This window comes from Cygnus atratus, chromosome 17 (genome assembly GCF_013377495.2).
Source record: "Cygnus atratus isolate AKBS03 ecotype Queensland, Australia chromosome 17, CAtr_DNAZoo_HiC_assembly, whole genome shotgun sequence".
Classification (NCBI taxonomy): domain Eukaryota; kingdom Metazoa; phylum Chordata; class Aves; order Anseriformes; family Anatidae; genus Cygnus; species Cygnus atratus.
This window is the reverse complement of record NC_066378.1, coordinates 6,725,395-6,751,771: the sequence shown is the minus strand read 5'-3', so window position 1 is coordinate 6,751,771 and position 26,377 is coordinate 6,725,395. Positions and strand designations below refer to the sequence as shown.

At 43.0% G+C, this 26,377-nt stretch overlaps 2 protein-coding genes across 8 annotated transcripts in view; one reads left to right on the top strand and one right to left on the bottom strand.

Moving 5' to 3' along the window:
* LOC118253017 (septin-2) overlaps positions 1–7,341 on the bottom strand; it is a 39,202-nt gene extending 31,861 nt beyond the window's left edge. Inside the window, exons 1-2 of one of the 7 annotated variants that reach the window (XM_035556958.1) lie at positions 6,846–7,341; positions 149–200 (exon numbers count right to left, since the gene is read on the bottom strand). In XM_035556958.1, the coding sequence (XP_035412851.1) occupies positions 149–175 (27 nt within the window). In that variant the 5' untranslated portion in view covers positions 176–200; positions 6,846–7,341. Of the gene's footprint in view, positions 1–148; positions 201–6,441; positions 6,563–6,652 lie in introns of those variants that run through there. The other 6 variants (XM_035556955.1, XM_035556960.1, XM_035556961.1 and 3 more) reach the window with 6 other exon arrangements.
* A 9,469-nt stretch (positions 7,342–16,810) lies between these two features.
* CLDN5 (claudin 5) lies at positions 16,811–19,799 on the top strand. Its single transcript, XM_035556852.1, has one exon. It carries the CDS (start codon positions 16,923–16,925, stop codon positions 17,571–17,573), a length of 651 nt encoding a protein of 216 aa, XP_035412745.1. The 5' UTR covers positions 16,811–16,922; the 3' UTR covers positions 17,574–19,799.
* The last annotated feature ends 6,578 nt before the right edge of the window (positions 19,800–26,377 follow it).

Below are 26,377 nucleotides of genomic sequence, written 5' to 3'. Positions count from 1 at the left end.
TTCATTAAGTAGTTATTTTTACAAAATGGATCTGAAGCATTAAGGTATCATCTATTTACTGTTTTAACACTTCAGTAAAACCACAAGTATTTTCAGAAGTTGAATAGGTTCAAAACACAGAATTTTGGCTATGTAGTCATCTCTTTACCTTTACTTTTTCACCTGACTGAGACATGTTCCGTCACTCCAAGTTTCAGACACTGGAAAATAAAATTCAGAGTACAGGTTAGGTGACTTGAAGATTACTTTTATTTTAATTTTAAACTGATTAATTGCATATTTACTGCATTTTATTTCAGTAGAATGAATTGTTATGCTGTGAGAGATATGCTGCAGAGTAAGTAAGCCATAATCAAAATGGCTGCTTCTGTGAAGCTACTCAGACTAAAGAAACTATGCAGGATTACCAAAAACAGAATACTTCATTTAAATACTTGTTTTTTAAGAGCAAAAAGTCTCCTCAAAAACTCAAAATATTAAAATTCAGTATCCTTAAAGATCTTTCATCCATCCTGTCTTTAAAGGAAAACCATCTACTGAAAGCTAATGCTAAATATGCATTCATCCTATGGATGTTTGGTTTGTTTGTAAGTTCACTGTGGTGAAGCTAATAAAATTTAATTCAAATATTCTGCTCCCAACCCTCTATGCAGAATAGCACAAGAAGGCTCTTTTTCCTTTCATTTTGACCCTTTCTACAAAGGGATTATATTTTTCCTTAAAGTTTCTTTGGTTTACAAATAGCTTAACGGAACTGTTGTCCAAAAAGTAACATTTGAAAACTGCAATCATGTATAAAAATTCTCCAGAGAACAGGACACCTATTGGCTTTCCAGGTGAAGGTTATAACATTACTTTCAGTCACTTCAAATTTATTTCTCTAAACTTTAACCAAACACTGTAGAACCCTGGCATTTGGCTAATCCACACTGGACATGCAAATTCACCCTGACCTGAAGGGCCACCAAAGGTATTTGTACTTTAGTTTCAGACATCAAGAAAAGCTGGGTTTTGGCAAGCCTTTATCTTTTTTACTCGAGGCCGAGGCTGTTAGTTGTGCTATAGATTAGTTATCAAGGCAATAGTGAGGCCCTTTTATTTAGGGTAGCCAGAGAACACTGACAGGAAATGAAGAAGTGGAAGGAGCACTTCACAGCTTGGTTTGTTGACAACACAGCTCTTGGCCTGGAAAGCAGGGAAGTGACCTATGCAGGCACCTGTGTGTTCAGACATAAATGCTTTCCTGTTGGGCAGCAGCAGTCATTCTAGCAGGATATGGTACGGGTTCTGACAACAGCCGCTTGACAGTCAAACCCTCGTACAGAAATACCAAGCTTTGGACTAAAGGAAGAGTCAAAGTTAGCAAAATTGCTACTTGGAGTTTTAAAGAAAGCATGTCTTCAGCTCGCACACATTTAATTCGCCCTGAAGCAGGCATTTCAAATCTTACCAGCTGTGTAGACACCTACCACCATATAAGCAAGGAAATTTTTTTTCCTCCTCCAACTACTTTCTCCATATTCCCAGTTCATTTGTTTGCTAATGAAAGCCTAAGAAATCCACCACTGGGAAAACAGGAGGTCTTGATCCTAATCACCTTCTGACTGCCTCTAATCAGGCGTTCCTCAAAACAGCCTCAAACACCGCTTAAGAATAGCTTTGAAAAAACAGTTTATTTTTCTTTAACCATGACGTAAAGGCTCATGCAGGCCTGCGGCCAACCTGTGATGCAGATCCCTAAATGCAGTCACAGCTTCACTGACAGATACAACTCATTGCTTTGTCCAAGTTTTGTTTCCACATTTGGAATCCACTGTTGTCGCCTCTGTCCAAAAAATCAGTAACATAATTCAAAAGGCTCAGAGAAGTTCCCAAGTTGTCACCGAGTGCTGACATGGGCAGACCTGGCCAGTTTGCTCACAGCAATGAAAGCAGAGGAGCCACCCAGGGCAGCTGCCGATGGTAAAAGGAAGGAGGGGAGCAACTCAGATTTAGATATGTATGGCAAATTCTCTGACAACTTCAGTTTTAAACTGACAGTATAGTCAAATCCATTGCAGCATTAACCCAAGATACATGATTAGAAAGAGTCAAAATTGACAACTGCATTTGAAACACCTGGCTTCAAAATTCATCTGTCATCTCCCAAAATGCTAGATGTACAAGAAATCATTTCACAAACAACTTACAAAGCCTGTTTCCTGTGGGCTTTGTGCCTTGTGGTTGAACCACCCCCTATCTAGTACTACATGAGCTCTGAACAAAGCTGCTCCTTCCAATGCCAGCTTTGGCACTTGTAGCTGCTGCTTGCCCCTGGGTACGGGGGCCTCAGTCTCCTCCCTTCCACCCCTCGCCAGCTGCCTGTTTTCCTTCAATCTTAGAAGACTTATATACATTTTCTTAACCTTTGAAAAATATGGCTGAAAGCCACCTGAGGCTCCCTCGTATCACTAATAAACTGCATCACTTTTACAAACATGGCCTAATTATGTAGTAAGGGAAAGACCAATGAGTTGATGGACTCAGTTTGCCTTTTCGAAAGCAATTATCAACATCATAAAGTAGCCTTCCTGCAACCGGCACTTTGGGATGTAGTCAAAACAGAGAAGTCAGGTAATAAATATACTTGAAAATTGAACCCACATGAACCTTTGCTTTCCCAAATGATCAATTTTCCCACAAACTACCAACCATAGGCCTAACATAACAGCCTAAGCAATGAAATGAGCTATTGCCCTTACTTGCATAAATATTATTAATGGAATAAATAGTTATAACATAAACTCAGTCACCTACAAGAATGATTTAATCTTAAAACTGCCCCAGGCACCTGTATTACTGAGGCACTGCCCTTTCCCAGATCCCACCGAACAAGCCACATTCACCTCGCATCACTCTGGCCAACAGCTGCAAATAGAATTTCTATTCTTCATTGTATCTATGTAATCTTTCATAAAGCACTCTGTAATCATTTGAAGTACAAAACGAGAAGGCATTTACAATCATCTTTCATCAACTCCTAATTTTAAGATACTGCAGTTTGATGAACATACAGGACTTCTGGAAATTAAATTTACAGGTGTTTTTTAAATACCTATAAAATAACTTGAATAAAAAAAAAATCTGTAAAACTAGGAATTAACAAGTTCCCTTCAAAGGTTTTCACATCCTCTTTTATATGGTTCTATTATTAAAGATAGCTTAAAGTAAAGATGATGTACTTATTAGTTTAAGACAATTGGAGCAATTTTCAGTTTAGGTCCTATCCTACAAATGCAACGTGACACCTGCGTGCTGCTGCTTTTATCAACAAAGGATTTGGAATGAATTTGTGTCATGTTATGAACCTCCAGAGTCTTCTGGGAGATCGTAATCTATTGCACCGGACACTTTTCCTGATTAGTAAATTAGGTTAGAAGGTCTATTTCCTTGTGATTAATGCTTGCACTGAACATCAATCAACAAAACTAAAAGTGAAATGCTCTCTCTGTAATCAGAGAATTAGCTTCAAAAAAGTCTTTCCTTATCCTCTTATTCTTTCTGCCTTTCTAGGCATATTTTTTTCTATCCAAAGGGCTAGGATAGTTCAAGCTGAACAAAAATTCAACTGTCATAAGTACCTATCATTCTTGGAAAAATAAAAAAAATTTAAAAGCTGTTCCACAATGCTTAAATGAGGCACTGAGGTTCAAATGACTCCTCAATCCTTCAGCCTCAACATATTTTCTAATTCATAATACTGCCCTCATGAGGTTTTCTAGAAAATTATTCAATCAAGCAACTTCCCTGGAAAACCATGAGCTGTCTTTCTGAAGCCTTATTGTATCATTACAAATCCCAATCTTAGAATTAGCCATTAAACATTGTATGTTACATCTTCTTGCAGCTTGAAATACCTGCAGCACTTACAGCACCACTTACACGTTCTAACTTCTAATGGATCAGACTGCACAATGCATCAACGACTGCTGAAATCTGTCTGCACACAGTTCAGTCAAGCATTAAAATAACATGGGAAGTTGAGTGTCTGACAACAATCCAGATAGTTGCACATCTGATAAATTGTGATGGTTGATATTCCATCAATTCTCCATAACTAAAAAATAACGATTAAGGGAAAACAAGTCACCGCTGTTCTCCTTTCTTTAGATTTTCAAAGGACTATCCCAACTGTTACAAGAAGAACAAAGCAACGCATACAAAGTATTTCGAAAAGAAATGCAAAGATAAGATAAATTTTATTAACAAATTCATCAGCAGTGAAACTTTATTTGTAAGTACTTGTAGGTCCCATTTTGCTCTAGCAGAAAAAAAAAAAGGACAGCCAAGCTGGAGTATAGGAATGTTTAACAAATTCAATTTTTAAACAACATTTTAACATTTAACATTTTAAACAACAGGTATCACAGTGATATTTCAGTTTGGAGATCAATGGGTTCTTATCCTAAATGCTGTGCTGTTCAACAGTAAGGGCAAGCAGCTGACCACCAAGTCCAGCTGCAGTTGCCTCCCTACAAGTACAGAGGCCCATGTCATGCCTTCCTACCATCTTCTGCTAGGAAAATATATTCCAGCGAGAGAGAAAGAAAAGGGAAGGAAAATGGGTCATTTCCTTTGTTCCTGTCAGGATGCAAGAAGTAAACTCTTAGGAACAGGCAGTCTGGGAGTTTCTTAACAGCAGGGAGCACAAAGAAAATGCTATGAAAACCGTACAAGGAGTGCTTCCATATAAGGACATTTAACAACATTTGAAAGTAATCGCTCTGCAGTGACCTTAACCATCTCCACAATCAGAACAGCCTTTCTGATTCATCTAATGAGTCAACTTGCTTTTCATCTGAGATTATATAACTTTGATTCTCTTTTAAAAGAGAGTATAAAATAACCTAATACTGAACCACAGAAAGCAGTAACTTCAGTAGGTTTCTGAGTGCTGAAAACAGCTTCAACAATACCAGCCTTCTGAGGCCACATTTTCAGACTTAAAGCAGACAGAGGAAAAACAAGAATATCTCAATAAAATATCACAGGCTGGTTTCTCTCTTATCACAAAAGCCCACAAAAGAAATGGCACAGCCGAGTACTGAGGCACATTTAAAATAAATAAAGGATCTCAAACTTCTCCAAGTGTCTTACATAGAAACAAAAGTTACGCAAAAGTTAAAAATTTTCTCACTGTATTCTAAACTGGAAACAGGGGTATTCAAATACAAAGCAGTTAACTTTTTTGTTGCTTATGTTACCAATCTTGCATGAATCACCCAATTCTATCAAACAACTGTGGTGCAGCAGTTCCACCACACTTTGCAGCACATCCTCACTTCTGTGACTGAAAACCCCCTCTCAGAAGCTGGAATGAGAAGTGCTCACTCCCTCTCTGCCAACAACCCCAGACAATGCCATTTTCCTCATTCGAAACAGTTGCTACCCAGGGAATCAATCCTCTTTTACACAGCCACAACTTAATTACATTCTGCTCTGCCCTTACTCAGGAAAATGACTGTATCACTTCACCAACCACCCAGTCCAGAATGTAACAGCATATGGATAAACAACCAAAAACCCAACTGCAGCACTTGCAGGTAGACCAACTCAAGTGTATGTCACTGCTTTGTCTGTCAATTCAGATTCAGTGTTCAGAAGTTCTACAGACTTATTTTTGATAATGTTTGAATCAATGACACACAATACTGTTACCTTTGTTATTAGGAATGCAGCACTGTTCAGCAAAACTAGTAACATTTCTATGTCTTTAGAAGTCCCCTTGATGTTAAAAACAAGCAGTGTAGCATCTTTCACATTGAAAATGCAGTCTGGTACACTGCTATGACTTCACAGCATGCATACCCCCAGCAAACTGAGGCAAGGATTAAGCAAGTAGAAGGAAAGAACATTGCAATAGCTCTGGTCTTAAAGAAAAGCAACACATGAATCTAGAGCTGCAAATATTTTATTTAGGGGTCCACTTCAATGTTAACATATTACTCTTGACAATTCACTTTCTTATTGCTATTTCAATTAATTCAGTCCCTTAAGAAGCACCAAGGAGACAGTGATACTGCTCACATTAATGATTGGTTTTAGCAATTGCGTGCTTCCTACACAAGCATCTTTTGACATTGCTTCCCCAGCGTTAGTGTATCAGAGGAGAATACCGTAACAGAGTCCTGTAAGCTAGAAGGCTTTCTATGTGAACAAGCTAAATGTATTAGCCATGATCACTCGGCAGGACATAGGCAGCTCTGCTTCACACCCACAAAGCTTAACCATAATTGTGCACAGATATTCATTCCTACACTTTTGCTTTTAACACAAAAAAAAAAAAAAAGAACTCTTTCCTTTTTGGCAATGCACAAGAAACAGCGATAAGCCAGCACTGTAGGTCACTTCCCAGCGAGGCCCCCAGCACCCCGCCGTCCCTCTCCTCACGCCGCCACTAACCCCGACCGACAGCACACGAAGCACCGTGCCCAGCTGCCGGGGCAAGCTCGGGGGCCCCGCGCAGCCTGCGCTGTGCCTCAGCACGGCGCTGAGGGCGCTGAGGGCGCTGAGGGCGCTGGGCCGGGCCCGGCCCCCCCGAGGCAGGCCGGCTCTGCCCGGACCGTGCGCGGCGGGGCCCCGGGGCCGGCCTGGGGCCTCCCCCCCGCCCTACCGGCGGCTGCAGGCCGGGCCCGGCCGCTCCGTCGTCCGCCGCGGGGCCGCAGGAGCAGGCACCGGAGCGGAGGCGCCCCCCGGCCCCCGCCGCTCACCTCCGCCGGTGCCGGGCTGCCAGGCCGCGATCCGCCACCTCCGCCCGCGCGGTCCTCCAGCATCCCACAGGCCCCCGCGGCAGAGCGCCTGCCTACCTCCCGCGCCGCTCTATGGTCCGCGCCCCTCCCGGGGTGGCGGCGAGGCGCGGCTGCGGGACGGGCGAGAGGCGGGCTAGAGCGTCTCCCTGCCTGACGGGCCGCGCTCCTGCAGGCAGCTGTCCGCCCCCTCAGCGGGCTCCCCGGGCTGGTAGCGTTTGTCCCGTGCTCGGAATGCCCTCCCGCCCTCAATTAATTATTGGTTAATAGTTAAAAATAAAATTAAAAATATCAGCATGGAGCCTAATAGACCCCCGTTTCCCAGAGCTCTCCCTGGCAACCCCCGGTCCTTCTCCCCCAGCACCCGGGGCTGCGCCGCCCTGCCCGTTCCCGTAGCGCACAGCAGCGCCGTTGGGCTGCGGCACCCGAGGGTCTTCTGGGGACTCTGCTCTGAGACACTGGTGAGCGGTAGTGGGTGCTGCCTCCGCCCTCGCCCTGATCCATAAGAGGGCCGCTCCAACAGGAGCAGCTCCTAACCCCGCTGGCTTCCCAGAGGAACAAACAAACGCTCATCTCAGAGCCACACTGCCAGCGTTACTCCTCTCAGAGGTCGCTGCGCTCCAGTCACAGGAGATGATAGCCCGTGTAAGAGCAGTAACGACTGAAATTGTACAAGTCTGTCTCACGACACTAACTTCACATCGTGCAAATATAACGTTTTGGCTTCTGTCTTCAAAACTGCCTCACTCTGGAGCTACATATGAGTCAAAGAGTGAAACACAGAGCCCATTTTGCTTAAAATATCCCCTTGTCAAATTGTTTGGCTCCTAGTTCCTACACAAATACCTTTGGGCTTTCAGATTGCCTCTGTCTGCAGCAGGTTTTAGTGGTAGTCCTTACGGTGGGAAAGCTTTTGGTATGATAGGTATGATAGCCAGTGGGAAATCAAGCTTAAACTTTGTGGTATTTGATTGTAATTAAGCATGTAATGAAAGCTTGCTTGGTTTGCAAGTGCTCTTCCACAAGTGTAGCAATTTCTTCCCAAAACATTATAAAAAATATGTTAGTTTTACCTACCCTGTTGTTATTTTCTCTTCGATCACTGCATTTCCTTCTGTTTAAGCGAGAGCCATTTTGCCTTGGTTGTTATCATCACGGAGAGGGTAAGTAGGATTGCTGCAGGCAACTTCTCTGAGGTATCAAGGTCTCCAGCACATATAAACCTGGAGTGCAAATGATACCTGCAGTCAGATTACAGAACCAGATCGTTTTCTAACAGTGAAACAGGGTTACATAGCTCAAGCATTCAATACAACACTGGCAAAATTAAAACATCAGCAGAAGTTTGGGAAAGGCTCATTCCCACCTAGTAGCTGCAGGGACTGGATTGAGAAAAATATTTTGCAATCCATCCAAACGTGTTGCAGAGGGCAGAGTTTGTATGTGTGGTCTACCAGCAAAACTTTTGCCTTGCAATTTTGAATACCAAGAAGCACAGTTCTGTTTTGTTTGCATTTCCATCCATTAAGCAAACAGGGTTGCAGTTCACAACAGGAAAATGTGGAAGTGAAACAAATGCTACAGAAGGCAGACTGGCATTATTTGCTAATTCACATCGTGCTCGTATCATCAATTAAGCATTGATGTGATCTGAGTAAGAACAAGATAAAAGCCAGTGAAAGCGCAACCAGGTTCCGTTTCCTAGGACAACATGTAACGTTATTACACAAAGTACTGTTGCGCACTACCTTCTTGGAGAAGTTAAAGGATGGCATTTCAGCCTTCTTTAGAAAACAAGGTCTTCTTTTAGATTATTTCATGGATATCACTATAGGTGTTTTGTACTATCACCAATGGAACAACGGTGGCAATTTTTGTTCTTTCACTAAATGTGAACGCTGTGATGCATGAAGTATTTCACACACATAAATAGGCACTACAAATAAATATTTAGCACCTGAATAAACTAGAAGAGATTAGCGCGGACAATGCCAGATTACAGACTGGCACAAACACAAAGTCTAGCGGAAATCAGTGCTTTCCCATGATTGTCACTCCTTTCATTTTGTAGGATTTACTGCAATGGGTGAAAAATTCTCAAGCCATTTAAAATGCCTCAATACCAAGGCATATAAATCATTTCCCCAAGTCAAGGGTGAATCTGATGCTGACCAACTGTTGTACAAAGTGTTCAGGGAAGTTGCAATCCTCCCCAAACCATCCAGTTGTGCTAGCGTGTAACGTGAGGGGCACTCTGGGTGAAAGGAAAGATCAGCTGTAATCAGTGCCCTAGCTCTGCAGTGCCCAGTAGCAGATGCTTCGGAAAAGATAAAAGTAGCCCTGGGGCTGTATATCCTCCCAGCTTCCGGCAATCTGGAGCTCAGCAACTTCCTGAGCCAAAAGCTTTATCTTGATGGTTTTCTCTTCCATGAATTTTTCTTGCTGCTTTTTGAACCCATCTCAGCTTTTGGCATTAAGAACATCCTGTGACAATGAGTTCTACAGTGTAATTACGCACTTCGTGAAAATATATTTTTGTCACTTTTGAAACCTGTTATGAGTCTTGTTATGAAACTGCAGCATGCAGGACCCCCGAGCAGCAGAACAAGAACTATTAGGTGCAAGTAATTGAGAAATGCTGCATGGGAGAAACCTACAGATAATGCATGACCACAAAACACGTTCTGCATGTTTGTTATTTCTCACACTGGTATTAGCAGAGGTGCAAATAGAAGAAATCCTTGTATTAAAGAACATTATTCCTTCCAAATTGTTAGTCTAGAAATGCTAATGCAGTCAATGGCAGTCTGACTGTGAATCAATCACTCGTTCCCATAATTATTATTTCTGAATGAATTTTGTTTTATTCTTCCCTTGGAATCTCAAATGCCTTTTATAAAAGTTCCTGGTATATCTAGGTTTATATTATCAAAAGCACAGAGTCCTTCCTTGAATTCAAATCTTAACTTTGTGTGGAGTCACGTCTTAGCAAGTTAGAAATTCCTCATACATTCAGAAAAAAAAAAAAAAGTATCTTTTGTTCTGCTTTTTAACGTAGAAAATGGTATGATACTGATTGTAATAAAGCAAATGCCACCATATAACTGAAGACTGGGTTGTGTTTTGATAGATAAAACAGACCCATGTTCCTTGTTATGATTTGTGTTAAATTAAAACAAATTAGAAGATATGCTGCTTAGATGTAATAAAATGGTTTCTTTTCAATTATAAGATCCCTTTTAGCTTTATTTCCTTTCAATTGTGTCTGCTCCTCACATAGTTGAATACTTGGGATTTCAGCCTAAAATTATGTGTATCGCTGCAATGGCTGTGCTGTTGTTATGCGTTTTATATTATAAGGGCAATTCATGCAGGTATTGACTGACTACCATAAGAAACTGACCATCCGGAACTCTCTCAGTCTCCCCTGGAGATAAAATTACTCAAGTCCTGATTTAACTACTTATTCCTAAGCATATTCATAAATCCTTCTCATTTCCATGAGATTTAAGTTTGTGTTTAAGACTCAGAATATCTGTGTATACTTTGTTAAATTACAGTCCATGGTTCTAGAGCCATTAGGAACAAATACATAACAGTTGCATACTGTGAGTGACATCCTCTTTCAAGGCATTAGCAGAAAAAAAGGGAAAGTACTTTGAACATAGCTACAGTGGGTGTCAGATACTGTAAATTAGATATTCCTTGGTCTAATTTGAAGTATTTGGGTGTGGTGACACATACTTATGACAGGGAACTTCCAATTTTCTGTTAGTGTTTGGTAAATCAGTGATTTGATCAAAATGCTATTCTGAGTAGTTATTATCTGTCAAATAACTGATGGGGTACATTATTCTAACATCTCAACCTTTTCTGTTTTCACCTGTGATTTTGCAGACATGCTGCACTGGGAATTGGAAATCTCAGGTCACCTGAAAGTTGTTCTCACTTCTGAGCCTCTTTAAAGCATGCAGTGCAGAGCTGGAGCACTGGCAGTATACAAACATTAAGCCAGTATCTGTGGATGTACCAGAAATTATTGACAGAAGCTAATTTGCAAGTTATTTAATAATCTAGAAGAAAATCAGCAGCAGATAAATATTTTTCCTTGCTACAAAAAAGAGAAATACATTTTTAGTATTGCGCTACAGGAAATGAAGATTGTGCTTGAATTATACTAGTCTCAGAGGAATAGAATTGTTACTTTTGTGTTTATAAGCACACACAAGCCTACCTCTTCAAGATGCTAATTATGGCAACGAAGAAACAATATTTTACCTAAAAACGTTCTCTGGAATAAGAGACATTTCACATCCTTTCAGCAATAACAGCCATCCTTTAAAGTGCTTCCCAAACATCTGAAGAACTGGCGGAATTTATTTGCTGATGGCTTCATTTCCTTATCTATTTTTCAGTATCACAGAGATGTTTCCTGCTCATACTGCTAAGAATGAAACCCTAGTGCAAAATGAAAGTTATTCCTGAGGTAACATTTTTAAGTAAAAATGAATATTTTCTCCTTTGCTCTTCCAATTTTTTGTATTACTGGAAGCCAACTTCACTTTTAAGAAGGGAATCGGGCCTGACAAAACAGATACAGGCTATTCTTAATGACAAGGTTTGTCTCACATATATCTTGTTGAGAACAGGGACAGCGCTGCTCAGAATTAATCACTCTTATAATAAGAGGAGGTGTCCCAAACCCCTGACATGTTCTCAGGAACTCTAATTTCCTGGGACACTGGAGAAATGTAGCACGTTTCCCATCACTAGCCTTGAAGATTTTTCAGTTAACTCCATGGTCATGTTTTTACTAATTACTTTCAACATCTGCAATGTATATTTAAAACAATGGCATTTGTCCTTGCTGACGCTGTTCTTTACAAAATGACATCTGATGTGATTTCCCAACAATTACATGGGAAAGAGATCTACCAGAATCCTGGTACACCACAATCCGTGGAAGGAGGCTAACTTTGGAAGAGGACAAAATTAAACTACAGTTCTCCCGATAGGAAACACAGCATAGAATAGACTTTTGGGCATGAAACAATGTATATTTCCTATAGCTTTTTCCCCCTGCGTGTCCAAGCTTTAATACATTCCCAAGAGCTGTCCATAGCATACATGAGAAGTATTTGAACTGGCACAACCTAGGCATACATTCAGTCCTCTTGGTGAGGGGGGTGATCAGGCTGTTTAGATATCGATCTACAGAAGGGACAGATACTGATCTACGGAAGAGCTTTGGGAAAGGGACCTTCATCATTCATTGTACTAACTGCCCTGAAACATCCTTAACACAGAGTTACAGCTGTCCAGATGCACCACAGTGTTCTCTGGAAAGTCCAATTCAGAAAATAAGATGCCGAACAGTTAGGTGCACCTCAAGTCCCCGGGGCAGCACAGCTGGTGCTGACAGGGTGTCTGGGAAATGGTTCTGTCAGGGATCTGCTTTAGTAAGACACAGAGACATGGAGATAGTTCAGACCAAGGGGAAGTTTCAAACACTGATCTAGAGGTTTGTATGTAGAGGAATTAGAGTAAGAAGGTGTGGAACTCAGTCCTAATGATGGTTTTGAACAATTAATTTCCACATTTTGTCAGGAAATGGCTCATAATACTGTCTCAATGTGACGTGATGTGCAGCCCAGCCAGAATCCCCTTCTGGCTCCCTGGCAGTGCCAGTGGGCAGTACACAAGAAAAAGTCCAGGCAGGGAGTGCCTCTAATGTACACAGACCGATACAGGGCCAGGACAGCTTTGTTTAAAAAGGGAAGTACCACAGCAAATACATGAAGGCTGGAAGCAGATCTGTAACCCCTTTCACCTTTTTTTCCAGCTGTATCTGTTTCTTCCCTTTCTTCCACGCAAGTCTTGTCCCATCACCACTGAGGGGGAAGAATAGCGTGGGCATCCATTTCTCAATCCTGAAGGGTAGGATCAACACTTGTACTAAAAAAAGGTATTGGTCAACCACTTCAGCTTGTTCCCAAAATAAACAGTCTTGAGATAAATCTTATGGTGAAATTACGTACTTTCATTTTATAATAACCTGCTCATTTGACAAGGATTCATCCTTACGTGTCAATCTCCTGATGTGTCACACTGGTCTGAAGATCTGTTGTCACTGCTGATGTACAGGAACTTCATGGAGGCCCACTTTTGTGTGAAATGCAGTATGTGAACTCAAGCTCCAACTGAATCTCTTCTCTTGGGAAAAAAGTTGCATTTTAAAGGATAATTCAGAAAGGAATGATCTTGACAGAGAAAACTGAAGCTTTCTAAGTAAAGAACAGCTTGACTAACATTTCTGTATTTGTAAATTTCCTTGCCTTTGTTTCAGTATGCATTAGAAGACAAAATATGGCACAAAATTTTTCTGTAATAGGATTCCTGATTCTTCACTTTTGCTTCTGTCTGATCCAAAAGCTATCAGTAAGCTCTCTTGAGATCACTGGGCTTTGAATTTATCTTTTGACTCATGATCTGTCTTATTCACACAAACAATACTATGTTTGTGCATAAGCTTGATACTAAATGGCATTTTCCTAACTTCCAGATGCTTAACGTTTTAGGGCTGAGAAGGAGCAGAAGCACATATGTATGAGATACTCTACAAGTTATAAACCAAGCATGCTCAGCAGACTATCTTTCAGGTTCCAAAAGGCAAATCTATCTAAACATTGCTGGTGGGATGCTTTGGGGTTAAGCAAAGCCCTGGTCAGACTGGAGGGCTGGGCACAGCAGTTCTGTGCCATGGCCCAGGGCTCATATACCAGGACAAGCAATGCTGCTAAGAGCCTGGACTCCCCCCACCCTTAGCAGCCCTCCCAGTGAATGTGCCTGGTATTTGTCCTGATTATGTCAGGAAAAGCGTGAAAACACAATCACTTCTAATCCCAAAGCCCCTCTAGCTATAGTATGGTTTCTGTGCAATTGTTCTCTGCTTGAATACCACTTCCGCCCATTTTCACAGGTCTCCAAGTCCTCTATATATCCTCCCCCAGGATGATTTAAGAAATACATAGCTGGAACAGTAATAGACGTAATGACATAAATGGTCATTTGTTAATGACTTACTTTGCTTCAAGAACATCACGCCTTTGAATTGAAAGGAATACAGACTTTACCAGCAAGGATTTCAGTTATAAGTGGTGATTACTTTAATTAATATCCCAAGCAAAACACCATGCTGATTCGCATTCACTTTTAAGGAATTAGAACCTTTTCATTTTTGGTAGTTGAAATTAATTCCCAGTGTTGTGACATTAACACCATCAGAAACCACAATGTGGCCCACAGCAGCTGTGTCTGTGAAGTTACCTGTAAGCATAACCAGACCGGAGAGCAATGGCAGTCTGTGCGCTAACGCTCACCGTCAGGATCAGGGAACAGAGTAATTAAAAGTGGAGGTTAGTGCCAGTGGCCAGGATAACAGACAATATCTGGGTAAGGAAAAGTAACAAACACAAGAAGCTGAAACACCAAGAATGGTAATTCCTCCTTAAGCAGAAAGGTTGGTTTTCCCTGTGATTATTAAGCTTGCATTTCCCCAGGGTAATAATTGTCCGGGATTAAGTGATTTGAAGGAATCAGTTGCTCGGTAACAGGTAGCAAGGGAAGGTGGGGTGAGGGCTGCAGAGGTAAAACAAGCCACGTGCTGGTTTCCCTTCTCAGCGTGAAGCCCCAGGCAGCCGCACAGGCCCCACGAATGCCTCCAGCCTGGCGCAGGAGCACACACAGACCATTTATCGGAGGAAACTCAGAGTTCCGTGCTCTTGGGCAAGTGGCAAGGGTGGGGCTTTCCTGCGCTTACGGGCTAAGATAACTGGCATTTCTTCCCCCCATTTTTAATTGTTCTTCTGTGGTGTTCTCTATATAATCATTATTATCATCATAAATACAGATGTTATTCAGTTTCAGCCTGTGTTCTGGGTTTCTTCCTGTTCACCTCTGAGATATCCCTGTCTCTGTGGCTGGTTCTGTTACACATTCTCCTCTCCCTGACACCAGGGACTTTTCTGACTTATTGTAAGCAGCCACGGTTTGACAGATGCACAGCCCCAGTCACACATTCCTCCTGGACTTGCACATTGGAATTTACAGTTTTAAATAATTGAAGTAAACTGTATGTATTTCATATACAGCTGGAAGAGGAGATAACTCCTCTTAACTCCATTTACCAGGCAGTCTCTGTTAGGAAGACATTTTCCATGCTAAAAATGTTTACAGTTCCTCAGGCAGAGATAATCAATGAGAGGCTGCAGTTGTCACGTGTTATCATGTCCACGCTGTGATGGTCCACAAGCTGCTGATGTTCTTTTGTTTCATTTTTTTGGGTGTCTTTGGGATAAATTCTGTCTTCTTGTTGGAATAACAAGAAGGGAAGGGCCACGTCTCATGTGCTGTGACCTCATTGCCATCCTCCTGTTACCAGCACTTGGGTCCTCTGCAGGAGTCATCGGTGCTGCTGTCAGGACACAAGCAGGGCATAGCTCAGTGTTAACTCATTAGTCATGTCCTTGGCTGTCGATGCATGTGATTCCTTTAACCTTTGTTCTATCATTTCTTGTGCTTCTGCTTCACACAGGGGCTTTTCCATTCATACCTTACTCATACCAGTCTCAGTATTTCCATCACAAACCTCTGCATGCCATAATACATGCTGTAAATCACTGCCCAGCAGAGAAAAATGCTTACATAGGGGCAGGAATGCATTATTTTCCTCTCTGCGATCTCCTCTGTAGCAGAAAGATACTTTGGACTAAATAAAACCAAATCTTTCCAAACCAGTTCAAAAGTCATTGTGAACATAACTCTCATTTTTGTCTAAAACATTTTAACTTACTTAAGATAAATGCAAACAATCCCAGTTTAAATCAAAACAAGCCTTTCTCAGGGCACCCAGCGGAAAGCCACTGGAGTGCAGCTCCTCGCGAGTGCGGTGAGGCAGCTGGTGAGATCTTTCTCTACTGCCACTGTAACAGCAGCATTTGCACCACAACCACTTGCCTCATCTGCCAGCCTGGAGGTTTGCACTGCTTGGCAGGCAGGCTGTTGGCCTGAACCAAGGGTTTGAACCAAGGCTGGTTTGCAGGAACAATCCAAGATGCCAGTGGGCCACGAAGAGGCTGTATCAGTCACAACCTGTGTGGCCCGATGACGAAATCTCTTGCAAAATCACTCTTTTTGACACAGGCACTTAGCTCGTTGAGACACCATGAAGATTCAAAATGTACTTGAACAATTACTTGAACTTGAACTTGAGCAAAGTGAAGCTTGAAATCCTTATGGCAACATATCTTAATGGGGTGCCTTGCTCTTTGCTCCACTATCAAACCAAGCAGAGTTTCCTGACTGGCACAACCTTCTTGCTGAAAGCATTAAAGCATCACTTGGTACCAACAGATGACGTGCAGACCCCATTATATACAATTCTGTCATTCTCTGGGTGGTTCCTAAGGATTTTGGTGGTGCTTGCTTACACTTTTACCTGTCACAGTCCCCAGGAGATGTGCTGACATGTGCTGGTCAGTCAGTCTGCTGAAACATTATTAATTAGGCCCTGATAATCAGCTTGTCCATACTGCTGTGTGCCTGCATTGGCAAGTCCTCTCCGCAGGTTTAGCTGTGGGCTTTACCAGCAAATAGGCAATAGAAGAATATATGCCCTCAAAGGAGGAAACCTGAGGGGGCAAAATCCGTGCGATTTCTTTATCCCCACACTTTCCTAGGAGCATGAGGCTTCCTAGCGAGCTCCTCCAGGCTCGGGCGGGCGGCAGGGTGCCGGTGAGCAGAGGGACCCTTCCCCAGCTCAGGGGGGAGCCCCCTGGCAGCCGGCGGCTGGGAGCAGCGGGGGAGCTCCGCGCCCCCGGCCCCGGCCCCGCTCGGCTCCCCCCCGGGCGCGGGCGGTGCTGCCGCGGCCAGGGCTGCTTCGAGTTCCCCCTCCGCGGAAAAAGGGCCGGGCCAGGGGAGGGACGGAGGGCGGTGGGAGGGCGCCCCGCGGCTCCTCATATAGCGCTGCCCGGGGCCGGCGGCGCTCAGAGCCAGCTCGGCAGCTGCCCGGGGGCGAGAGGTACACAGCAGCCGCCGCCGTCCCTTCTCCGGAGGCTGGGGCAGAGCAGCGGCAGCAGCATGACTTCGGCGGCACTGGAGATTTTGGGGCTGGGGCTGGGCATCCTGGGCTGGGTGGGTGTGATCCTGGCCTGCGGGCTGCCCATGTGGCAGGTGTCAGCCTTCATCGACGTGAACATCGTGGTGGCGCAGACCATCTGGGAAGGGCTTTGGATGAACTGCGTGGTACAGAGCACGGGGCAGATGCAGTGCAAGGTGTACGACTCCATCCTGGCGCTGAAGCCCGAGGTGCAGGCGGGCCGGGCACTCACGGTCATCGTGGCGCTGCTGGGGCTGGTGGCACTCATGGTGACCGTGGTGGGTGCCCAGTGCACCAACTGCATCCGGCCCGGCAAGATGAAATCCCGCATTGTGATTGCCGGCGGGGCCATCTACATCCTCTGTGGGGTCCTGGTCCTCGTCCCACTCTGCTGGTTTGCCAACATCGTCATCAGCGACTTCTACGACCCCACCGTGCCGCCGTCCCAGAAGCGGGAGATGGGGGCTGCGCTCTACATTGGCTGGGCAGCCACGGCCCTGCTGCTCTTTGGGGGCTGCCTCATCTGCTGCTGCTCCTGCTCGCAGCGCGACGAGACCTCCTTCCCTGTCAAGTACTCGGCGCCGCGGCGGCCCACCTCCAATGGCGAGTATGACAAGAAGAACTACGTCTGAGTGGGGCTGCTCGGCTCCCCCGGCGCTGCAGGGACGCATTTGGATGGCTCTGAGCCGGCGCTGCCAGGCTCTGTTGGCCAGGGGCACAGGCAGGGACCAGTCCCAGGTTGCTCACCCACTGCGCCGGGAGCATCTGCGGTCAGCTCGGCTGACCAGGCGCTGCAGCGCTCCCCTGCCTAGAGGCTTTCTTAACGGGGCACCCCAGCAAGCGGCGGCCCTAGGCAGGGCAGCGCCTCTCTGCTTGCCAGCCCAGCCTCCCATCGGGCCATTGGAGCACCACTCTGGGCCCCACTACCACCCGCCCGCTGTGCTGGCAACGGCACCCACCTGGCTTGCGGTGGCAGCGGGCACCGAGGAGCCTGGGAGAGCCGTGGCCAACTCCGCCAGGGCTGAGCCTGGCTGCCGCTGCTGCCTCCGTCTGCCCGATGGCCCCTGCTGCAGCTCCGGCCCCGGCCGGCGTTACTGTGGGAGGCTTTGGGAGCACTTCGGCGCCTGCTCCTGCCTCTCGGGGCACTGCCTGGCTGCTGGGACAGGCCATCGGCTGTGCACTGGCGCAGAGGAGAAGCTTCCCTGCTTCGTGTTCTCTCCTGAAAACCTGCGTCTGACTGAGTTCTGCCGTGGCTTTAATTGGTTAAGGTTTTTTCTTTTGTTCTTCTTCAGTTTGGGCAACTAAACTAGAGTTCCTGTTTAAAGCACGACATTAACCTTGGTCCTTAATCCTGCAGCAAGTAACTATTTGGAGAAAGGCATGTGATTGATTTTCTTCTTTTGTTTTTGTCCCTCAAGGGAGTGCATTGGTCTGTGTGCCTTTGAGACTTTTGAAAGTGATTTCAGACAGTTGCTGTTGTTTAGCAGAGTACAGAGATTATCCTAGGTTCTCCATCCCTTCTCCTTCGACTGCTTCTGTTCTGTTTTTACTTGAATATGAACTCATTGCAGGTTGCCAGAATTATTGGAGGACTAGGTTCGGAGACCTAGCAGACCTTTGCATGTCATGGCTCCAGCAGGGTGTCCCTCTGCATCCTCTTATCTGCATTACAGGAGACTGGAAACATAAATATTGCCCCGGATATTGATGGTTAGGTTATGGGAGGCTTTCATGGCCTTGCTGATGAGCACTACTTGCTGTCCTTTTTGAATCATGTGTTTTCAGTTGGGCATGCACTTGCTTGACTCCCCACTGTAACTTTGTTAATGTATACTTTCCTTCATTTATCTAATCAGACAGAAATTAAGTGCTAGAAAAGTTTCTCCAAGTATTTTGACTGAGACTTTACACATGCTAATTGGGAGATGTGAAGTTATGGCTCTCACAGCCCTCGTAGCTCCTCCATAGTGTCCTGGTAACTGCAGGCTGGAAGGAAGATGCTCTGGGCACCATAACTCTTCTGAGCTCTGGTTAAACTTCACCACAGCCTGGAATATTAACACACACCTTTCCATTTTACACTGTAGAGACAAACGTTTCTTAAAGAAGGGGTTGAAGGGTGGTGTGATGCTCTCTTGCACAAATTGTCAAGAGGGGAAAAAAAAATCTTGTACCTTTAAATCAACACAGATTTCTGCTGCAGACTGGCAGCATCTTTACCGTCATGAGGAGCTTTCTGCCAACAGCTAGGGAGGAAATGTGCTGTGAGTACTCCTCAGAGCACAATGCTACAACTTCATGGGGCCCTCACAAACACATAGCAATACAGCACACACCTAAATTGTGTATTAACTCCTACAAGTTTCTGATAATGCCGAGACTTACAGACTAACCATTACTGGGGGTCGTGACAGATTCATATTGAATGCGTTTTGGCTTTGCTTAGCGAACTTAACACCCCAGCAGTATCAACACATACACAGACCTGAAGGAGAGACTAAAGCCTTGCCCCTGCAAATACAGATGTTGAATACTGAGCACAAATTTCACCCTCTGAAAGGTAACTGCTTTCATTTCAAACACGTACACTGCAGGGTCCGAACCCGTCAGACAATACAAAAGCAGAGCAGTATGTCTAGAACTAGTTCTGTTCTATAAAGAGGTGCAGTTCTTATACTGTCTACATTTAAATAAAAGCTATAATATTGTTGTTGTGATGTGATATATAGTTTTGGTACAAGAATGAAATATTCTGTATTTCATCATTGCAACTTTTTTTTAAAGCAGTATAACCTTGTAAACTGTAAATGTATTTAAATGCATATGTTTTGCAAGAAATGACCAAAGTTGGCTTGTTATATGGTTTGGTGCCTTTATTTGTTTCATGGTTATTTTATTTGTATTTTAAATGGTAGCGTCCAACTGTTTTTGTCACCCAGCCCATACCTACTGATATGTTACACCATCACTCAGACCTCTGGCGTCTAGCAAAAAGAGTCAATGGATATTAGCTCAACTCCTGCAAACTTCACTTTGTTTTTTACAGATCTCATCAATTTAATGGGAATTTGTCTCAAATTAAAGAATTTTTTTTGAAAAAGTCCCAACCTGGCAGACTTGCCAGCACGTATCATTACTCTAGAGCCTACAGAAGTACTGCAGGATTTGGGGTCTACCAGAAGGTGAAATCTTTCTGAGGAGTTCATTACTAGCATTTAGAATCCAATCAGAATAGCTGTCCTGGGGGGGAGGGAGGAAAACTCAAAACTTTGAAGGGATTTTTCTTTTTTTAACAAGCCAAAATCCCTGATAGATAATAGCTTCATGTCATGGCAGGGCTGGGTCCATTTATAACCAAAATCCAAAACAATTGCATATTAAACCCTCTTGGAAGAAGCCAGTGCTAACTGTGTATGTACCAGTAAACACAGCATCACCCCACCAAAACCACAGCTCGTTGCTGATGTAACAAAGTTTCGCTGAGGTCAGGGGGGCAGCACCCAACAATACTAGCAGGAAGTGGGCCCCATTTTAAAATATATATATATTTAATCTCATCCTTCCATATACTTGTTGCTGTGCTTTAAAAGAAAACCAAACAAACAACCCAATTGAATGCTGTTACTGACGTCACTGGCTTCAGGGTGTAAGTTGTTTTTTGCTCTGTTTTGTTTTCCGAGACCAAAACATAGTCCTGGAGCTTAAGAATCAGAAGTGCTCAGGATCAGGCCCGAACCTCATCCCAGTGAAAAAAATCTATAGCACTTGTTTACTATTTTTATTTTGTATTTATGATTTCGCATAAAAATAAAAACCACCTAAATCAATCCCTGAACATGGTTACTTTTTTTTTTTTTTTTTTTGTGAAAGACACGGGATTGTTTGGGCTCAAGAAGATGGGGTGTGATGTTGGTGGCCATAGGACGTTTACCTAGGTCACTCTGGGGGAGAGAGCTCTTGGAGAGGGTCACCTCTGGGGAAGTGGGAACTTCCCTTGTGAAGGAGTCAGCATCCCAGCACTCCGCTGGAGACTCAGACAAAAGAGCAAGTAGCAGCGGTTGGTCTTGTGATGTGAGCACGTCAGGAAGTGGACTATGAGTCCCATCTATTTTGGGAACAGCTCTAAGCATGAAGCCCTTTAAGCTTTCAATTTCTACAAGTTTAAACTAAAAGGAAAACAAAAAAACAAAAAACCACTGCTGCTTGGATCAGCCCCAACCTGACCTGATACCCCAATCCTTTCTGCCACTCTGCTTTTTTTTTTTTTTTTTTTCAAAAAGTGCATTCAAGCTGGAGGAAAAACATTTTCACAGTTGCATCAGAACAGAACCTGTGAAAAAATAGCTGTTAAAGGGAAATGTAGAGGCTAATTGCCACTGGGGAAATTTGCCTAAGTTACACGACTGCCAGGGAGGTCTTGCAATATTCTGTGGATTTTTTTTTGCAAGATTTCCAAGCTTTCTTGAACTAGCTGTTGCTTTAAAAATGAAGAAAAAAAAAAACATCTTCAAAGACTTCATTTTGCAGCATTCTTGCCAGCTCGGTTGAGATTAACAAAAGCTCCTTGCCACCCTCCCATTGCTATGCACATGCTGAGCTGGAAAAAGGGTGTCTGCCGGCTTGGCCTTTGTCCTGCTAAACGAACCATTTCATAGTTATGAATTTGAAAGTATCCTGCAGTTAGTACCCTGCAAATCTGGTTAGATCCTGTCTGTGCAAAGAAGGGAAATGCACCAGGCAGAAGGAAAGGGAAGCTCAATCAGTCACGTTTGCTGCAGGATGTTTAAGGAAATATTTCCTTTTCCTGCACAAAGATGTTTGTTGGGCATCTACTCTTTGGAACTGACTGAAAAGTTTTACTCTGGGAGCGAGAAGTAGGTGTAACTCCAGATTTTCATTTATAAATCTATTCCTTGATCAAATACCATATAAGATGTTTATTCTCTTTCCTTGGCCACCTTTCAAACCACAAATGCAGGTAAAAATTAAACCTACTTTCCTCGGTCTGAGACCGATCCATGCATCAGTAATGCTAAATGAGAATCCTGCCTACCAAAAGCCACGCTGCACATGAAAATGCCATGTTCCTGCCTATATTCAGCAATATATGCAGGTGACATTCAGCATCAGGTGATACCTACAATGTATCTTCGTGTGTGTCTGTGTACTAAAAAATAAAATGTTTAAGTACATGCTTGAGGATTTGCTTTTGTGAGTCCGCTTAGTAAGACACCACAAATATTTTTGCTTAGATTAATCAAGAGACAGCAGGTGAATTCTCTTTTCATGGCAAATATTGTATTTGTTTTACCTGTACACTGGTTGTAGAGGAACAAATGGTTCCAAAAGCAGAGCCTCAGGGGGGATCTCATATTTATATTTTGGAAGTAACCAAGCTCTATCATTCTTATTTTGATCAGACCTCTGTGCATGTCTCTGTGTGTGTGACTCTGCTCCAATCTGTTCCTTGCTGATTCTCTGCAGGAGGGGGGCTATCTGCCTAGAAAACCCCCTCTTCTTCCTACCATAGACTTCAGTTACAAGAAAAGGACAATTTCAACCAATGCGTCATTGATAAAACCTCCCATGGCAACTGTAAAGGCTTTACGGTTGCTTGGATACACAAGTCTTGCTTCACCTTTTCTTTTCCTTAAACACAGATTGAGACATTCTGCCATGAATCAATTTAGCAGTGTCTTTTGTCTGTGACATTTTGGGGGTTTTGTTTACAACTCTGAACTTCCCTCTCCTCCCAGAGCTCACCACGTAGCTTCAAACCAAATTCCAGCAAAAAAAGTTGATGAGTAGTAGGTCTTAACATGGAAGCACGTGTTACATCAAAGGCATCCGCTCAGGGCTTGTGCCAATCTTCTCATCACACTTCATTCCAGTTGCGCCTCAGCCACTCTTACATTGCCCTGAAGTATAGGTTTGCTGAAACTGGCCCCTACTGTTTGGGGACACCCGAACTGGATACATCTTACAGATACTCTCACCAGTACCATGTAAATAAGCTCAAGGTAATGGGGATTCACAACACACAAACTTTACCACTTAAAATGTGACCAAAATGAGAAAATATTCATCAGTAGGAGGCCGTCTTAAAAGTTCTCTAGCAAAATGTGTATATCAATGAACTTGGGCATTAAGTAGCCTGAATATAAATAGATGCTGCGTTTACTGAACTACTGGCTTTAGATATCTGCTTTGAGGCCAAAGGGGTCCTACAGCATGGGGAACTGTAAATACAGCACTGATATCCTTAAAGCAAAAGAAGGGTGAACCTTGCAACCACTATGTAACTATTCTGATTTCAATCTACAAGAGGAAGAAAAAGAAACGCACCCTTACTCCATGGTCAATAGAGTTGCCAATTAAAAAACACTGATCTCAAAGTTATTATAGGAGACTAAATTAAGAGGAGACCTCCAACGCCCAAGACAGAACAGTACAAAAGGACTTTGACCATCTAGAAAACCAGGCAAAAAAATAAAAATCTGCATTTTGTACTCCAGTCCTCCTTGGTGCAGTTTGGTTGGCAAAGGCCATTCACTAAAGGTCTGGCAGCAGCTGGCAGAAAGATCATAGCAGTTACAAGATATTCCTAAAGCCCAGCTGAGACGTCATTCACACGAATCACTACCTCTTTTGTGAAAAAGATGCGTAGTTTAGACAGGCTTACAGTGCCTTGGTGCTATTATGTACAGCAATAGTGGTGGATCCATTCCTTAGGACACCTCACCTCCAAGTCCAGGGAGGATGTCTGCTGGTGGGTTCTGCAGGCTGCACCAGCCAGGCTGAGAGTCTGCAGGATGCAGGGAGGTGCTCTGGTATACACAAGCATAACAGATGAGATGAAGCCAATCCTTGATTATTTACAGTTGAGGACAAATGTAAATATTTGCCTGTAAAAATCAGCTGTTTTAAACAACAGATAACCCTTTCAAAAGGGACCCTGATCCAAATTGCAAGTCATGAACTTTGTACCAGTTGTAGCTGGCCAGGTCCCACAACGTGGTATGTTACATGTGGACAAATTTTAAGTCTTAGCATCATACTGAAACGGCTATGCTGGCTGTTTTGTTTGTTTGTTTGTTTTTGTTTTTAATAACAGGGGATTTTAATAGTTTAGACAAATGCACCAAAAGCTAGGAGATGCACAAAAATGGATCCCACAATGACATTTTTAGTTTGGTAGCAAAAACAGTTTGCAAGGTTAAAAGCATTTTAGATTTCATCTGCATATGTTCCTAAAGTTTCAGCCACCCAGGTTAGCTGACAGAGGTCTGAGTAACACTCATCCCAATCTCATTCCAGGTACTATAGCAATTAATCAGACTATATGTCAGTACCCTTGAGCTCTGTTCCCGCTCACACACACACTAATCTGAAGTGATTCCTGTGTTATACCCCTACATAACTCATTAACAGCGTTCACAATCAGAACATTTCCAAAGGAGGTTAAACCTTAAGTGAATTTATATGTGAGCATAAAAGAGTTCACTCTGGAAAGAAAAATAGTCACTCCTTAACAAGAGCCCATGTGAAATCTCAAAAACGGCATGATTTGGTTTCAATATAGCTTCACATACTTGAAGGAAAAAGTTAAAAACCAACAGTCACAATTCTTATCAGCTCTAACAAGTGCCTAGCACGGCAAAATTCTTCTTCTTATGTATATTTTTAGATTATTTCCAGTTATAATGTTCTGTCCTTGCTGTATATCTTTTGTTAGAATTAGGATATCTGTTGCAGCAGCCTGGATAACCTTTAGCCTGAGCTACAAAACCTTTAACAGTTTCCATTTATAACAGCAATCTTTCATTCTATAATACAAATAAACCTAAGTGTTATCTCAACACAGAAGACTCACATGAATACCCAATGACTGCTGAATGATTTCACCATTTTTTTTTCTCTATAATTTCCTGCTATTATTTCACTGGAGATGACTGCCAAGATCCAAGCAACATAATACATTTCACTGTGCTTATTTCTGAAATTGTTTACATCTACTTTATTTTTGTTACACTGTTGACATTTTTAAATGTTGACATGCAAGCCTGAGGTTTTTAGAATCTTATATCTGCTCTGAATTCCCCACTGTGTTCTTGGACCCCCAAATTATTTTTCTCCTGATTTTATTGTCTTATCCAGCTGGGAAGATCTACTTGTCTCATTAAATGACAACTTAAGATAACTTCCACAGGTTTTATATGTAGTGTGGGCCATGGAAGAGGAACTTCAACAATTCAAAAAGTTTTAAGACACATGAATAAGAATAGCTTACCAGATATATGGAAATAGTTTCCCCATAAGTATAATCTTAGTCTACTGTAACAACATAACAACATGGTTTGAGCATCATTTCAGAGAAAGGATTAGTCCCAGTGGGTGGTATAGCAAGAAAGGAAACAACAAAGGCCTTGTTGAAACAGTTGCTCTGCAATAATAGGTATTGGATTTTCCCAGAAGCCAACATCACACCGTAGTGGTAAAACACTGCTGTTTGGATAGTATGGCAGAAGAGACCTCTTGCCTACTCAGGGTTATTAATGACCACAGCTATTCAAGACATCCATATCATTCCTATTGTCCCTCCTAAAAGGAAAGCTATTATCTATGGCATCCTGCCCAAATTCTTTCAGTGCTGATTACATTCTTTTTAACCTGCATTTCGTGCTCTGAAACAGATTCTGCCACCTGTCCTACAGGCTGATCATCGGTGGTGGGAACAACAGTACCTTTGTTTCCTAACTTTTGCACAAGATTATTGATTTTATTTGATTACTTCCTGGAAAATATATCCATAGTCTTATAGAAATGGCCCTTTGGTTGTTTGCAATGCTAGTATTGAGCTCCACTGGTGGGTAGAAAACAAGTCCACCGCAAAGGCAGAGTGGGAGGAGGAGGTAAAATGGCACATGAAACTTTTTCCCCGTAACAGTTAATAAAGTTTTGTAATCTCTAATTTGTAGTTGTTTGTAGTGAATATAATCACTACAAATTAGTGATTACAAATTACATTAAAAATTACACCTATCACTCACTACTTTGTCACAGTAATGTCCTTTTGGGTCTCCCTGTCCATATGAATCAGAGGCAGTCTTTCTAACATCTGCCCTGCTGAAGGGAGAAGGTGAGGCAAGGAGAAAATGAAAACAGTTTGAAATTTAATGAAATAAAAGACCACAAAAATGTGCTGAATAACAAAAAAATGAGGGGTCATCACATTTTTTTTCTTAAGGGCTGTAAGCAAGGAGGAGGAGTAGCAATTCTGAAGTAGTTTCTGCCAAGTCAGTGGTGCAGTGCTCTTGGAGCCATGTACAGCATTGCTATCTTTGAAAGGTTCAGGGAAGAAACCCTTTCTAAAAAGGAAATATCTATTGGTTATTTGAAGATATTGGAACAGAGGAGTAAGCAAATACATACATAC

Bases quoted from the DNA above. Each gene is read 5' to 3' on its own strand.
- CLDN5 (XM_035556852.1), top strand. From the start codon at position 16,923: ATGACTTCGGCGGCACTGGAGATTTTGGGGCTGGGGCTGGGCATCCTG.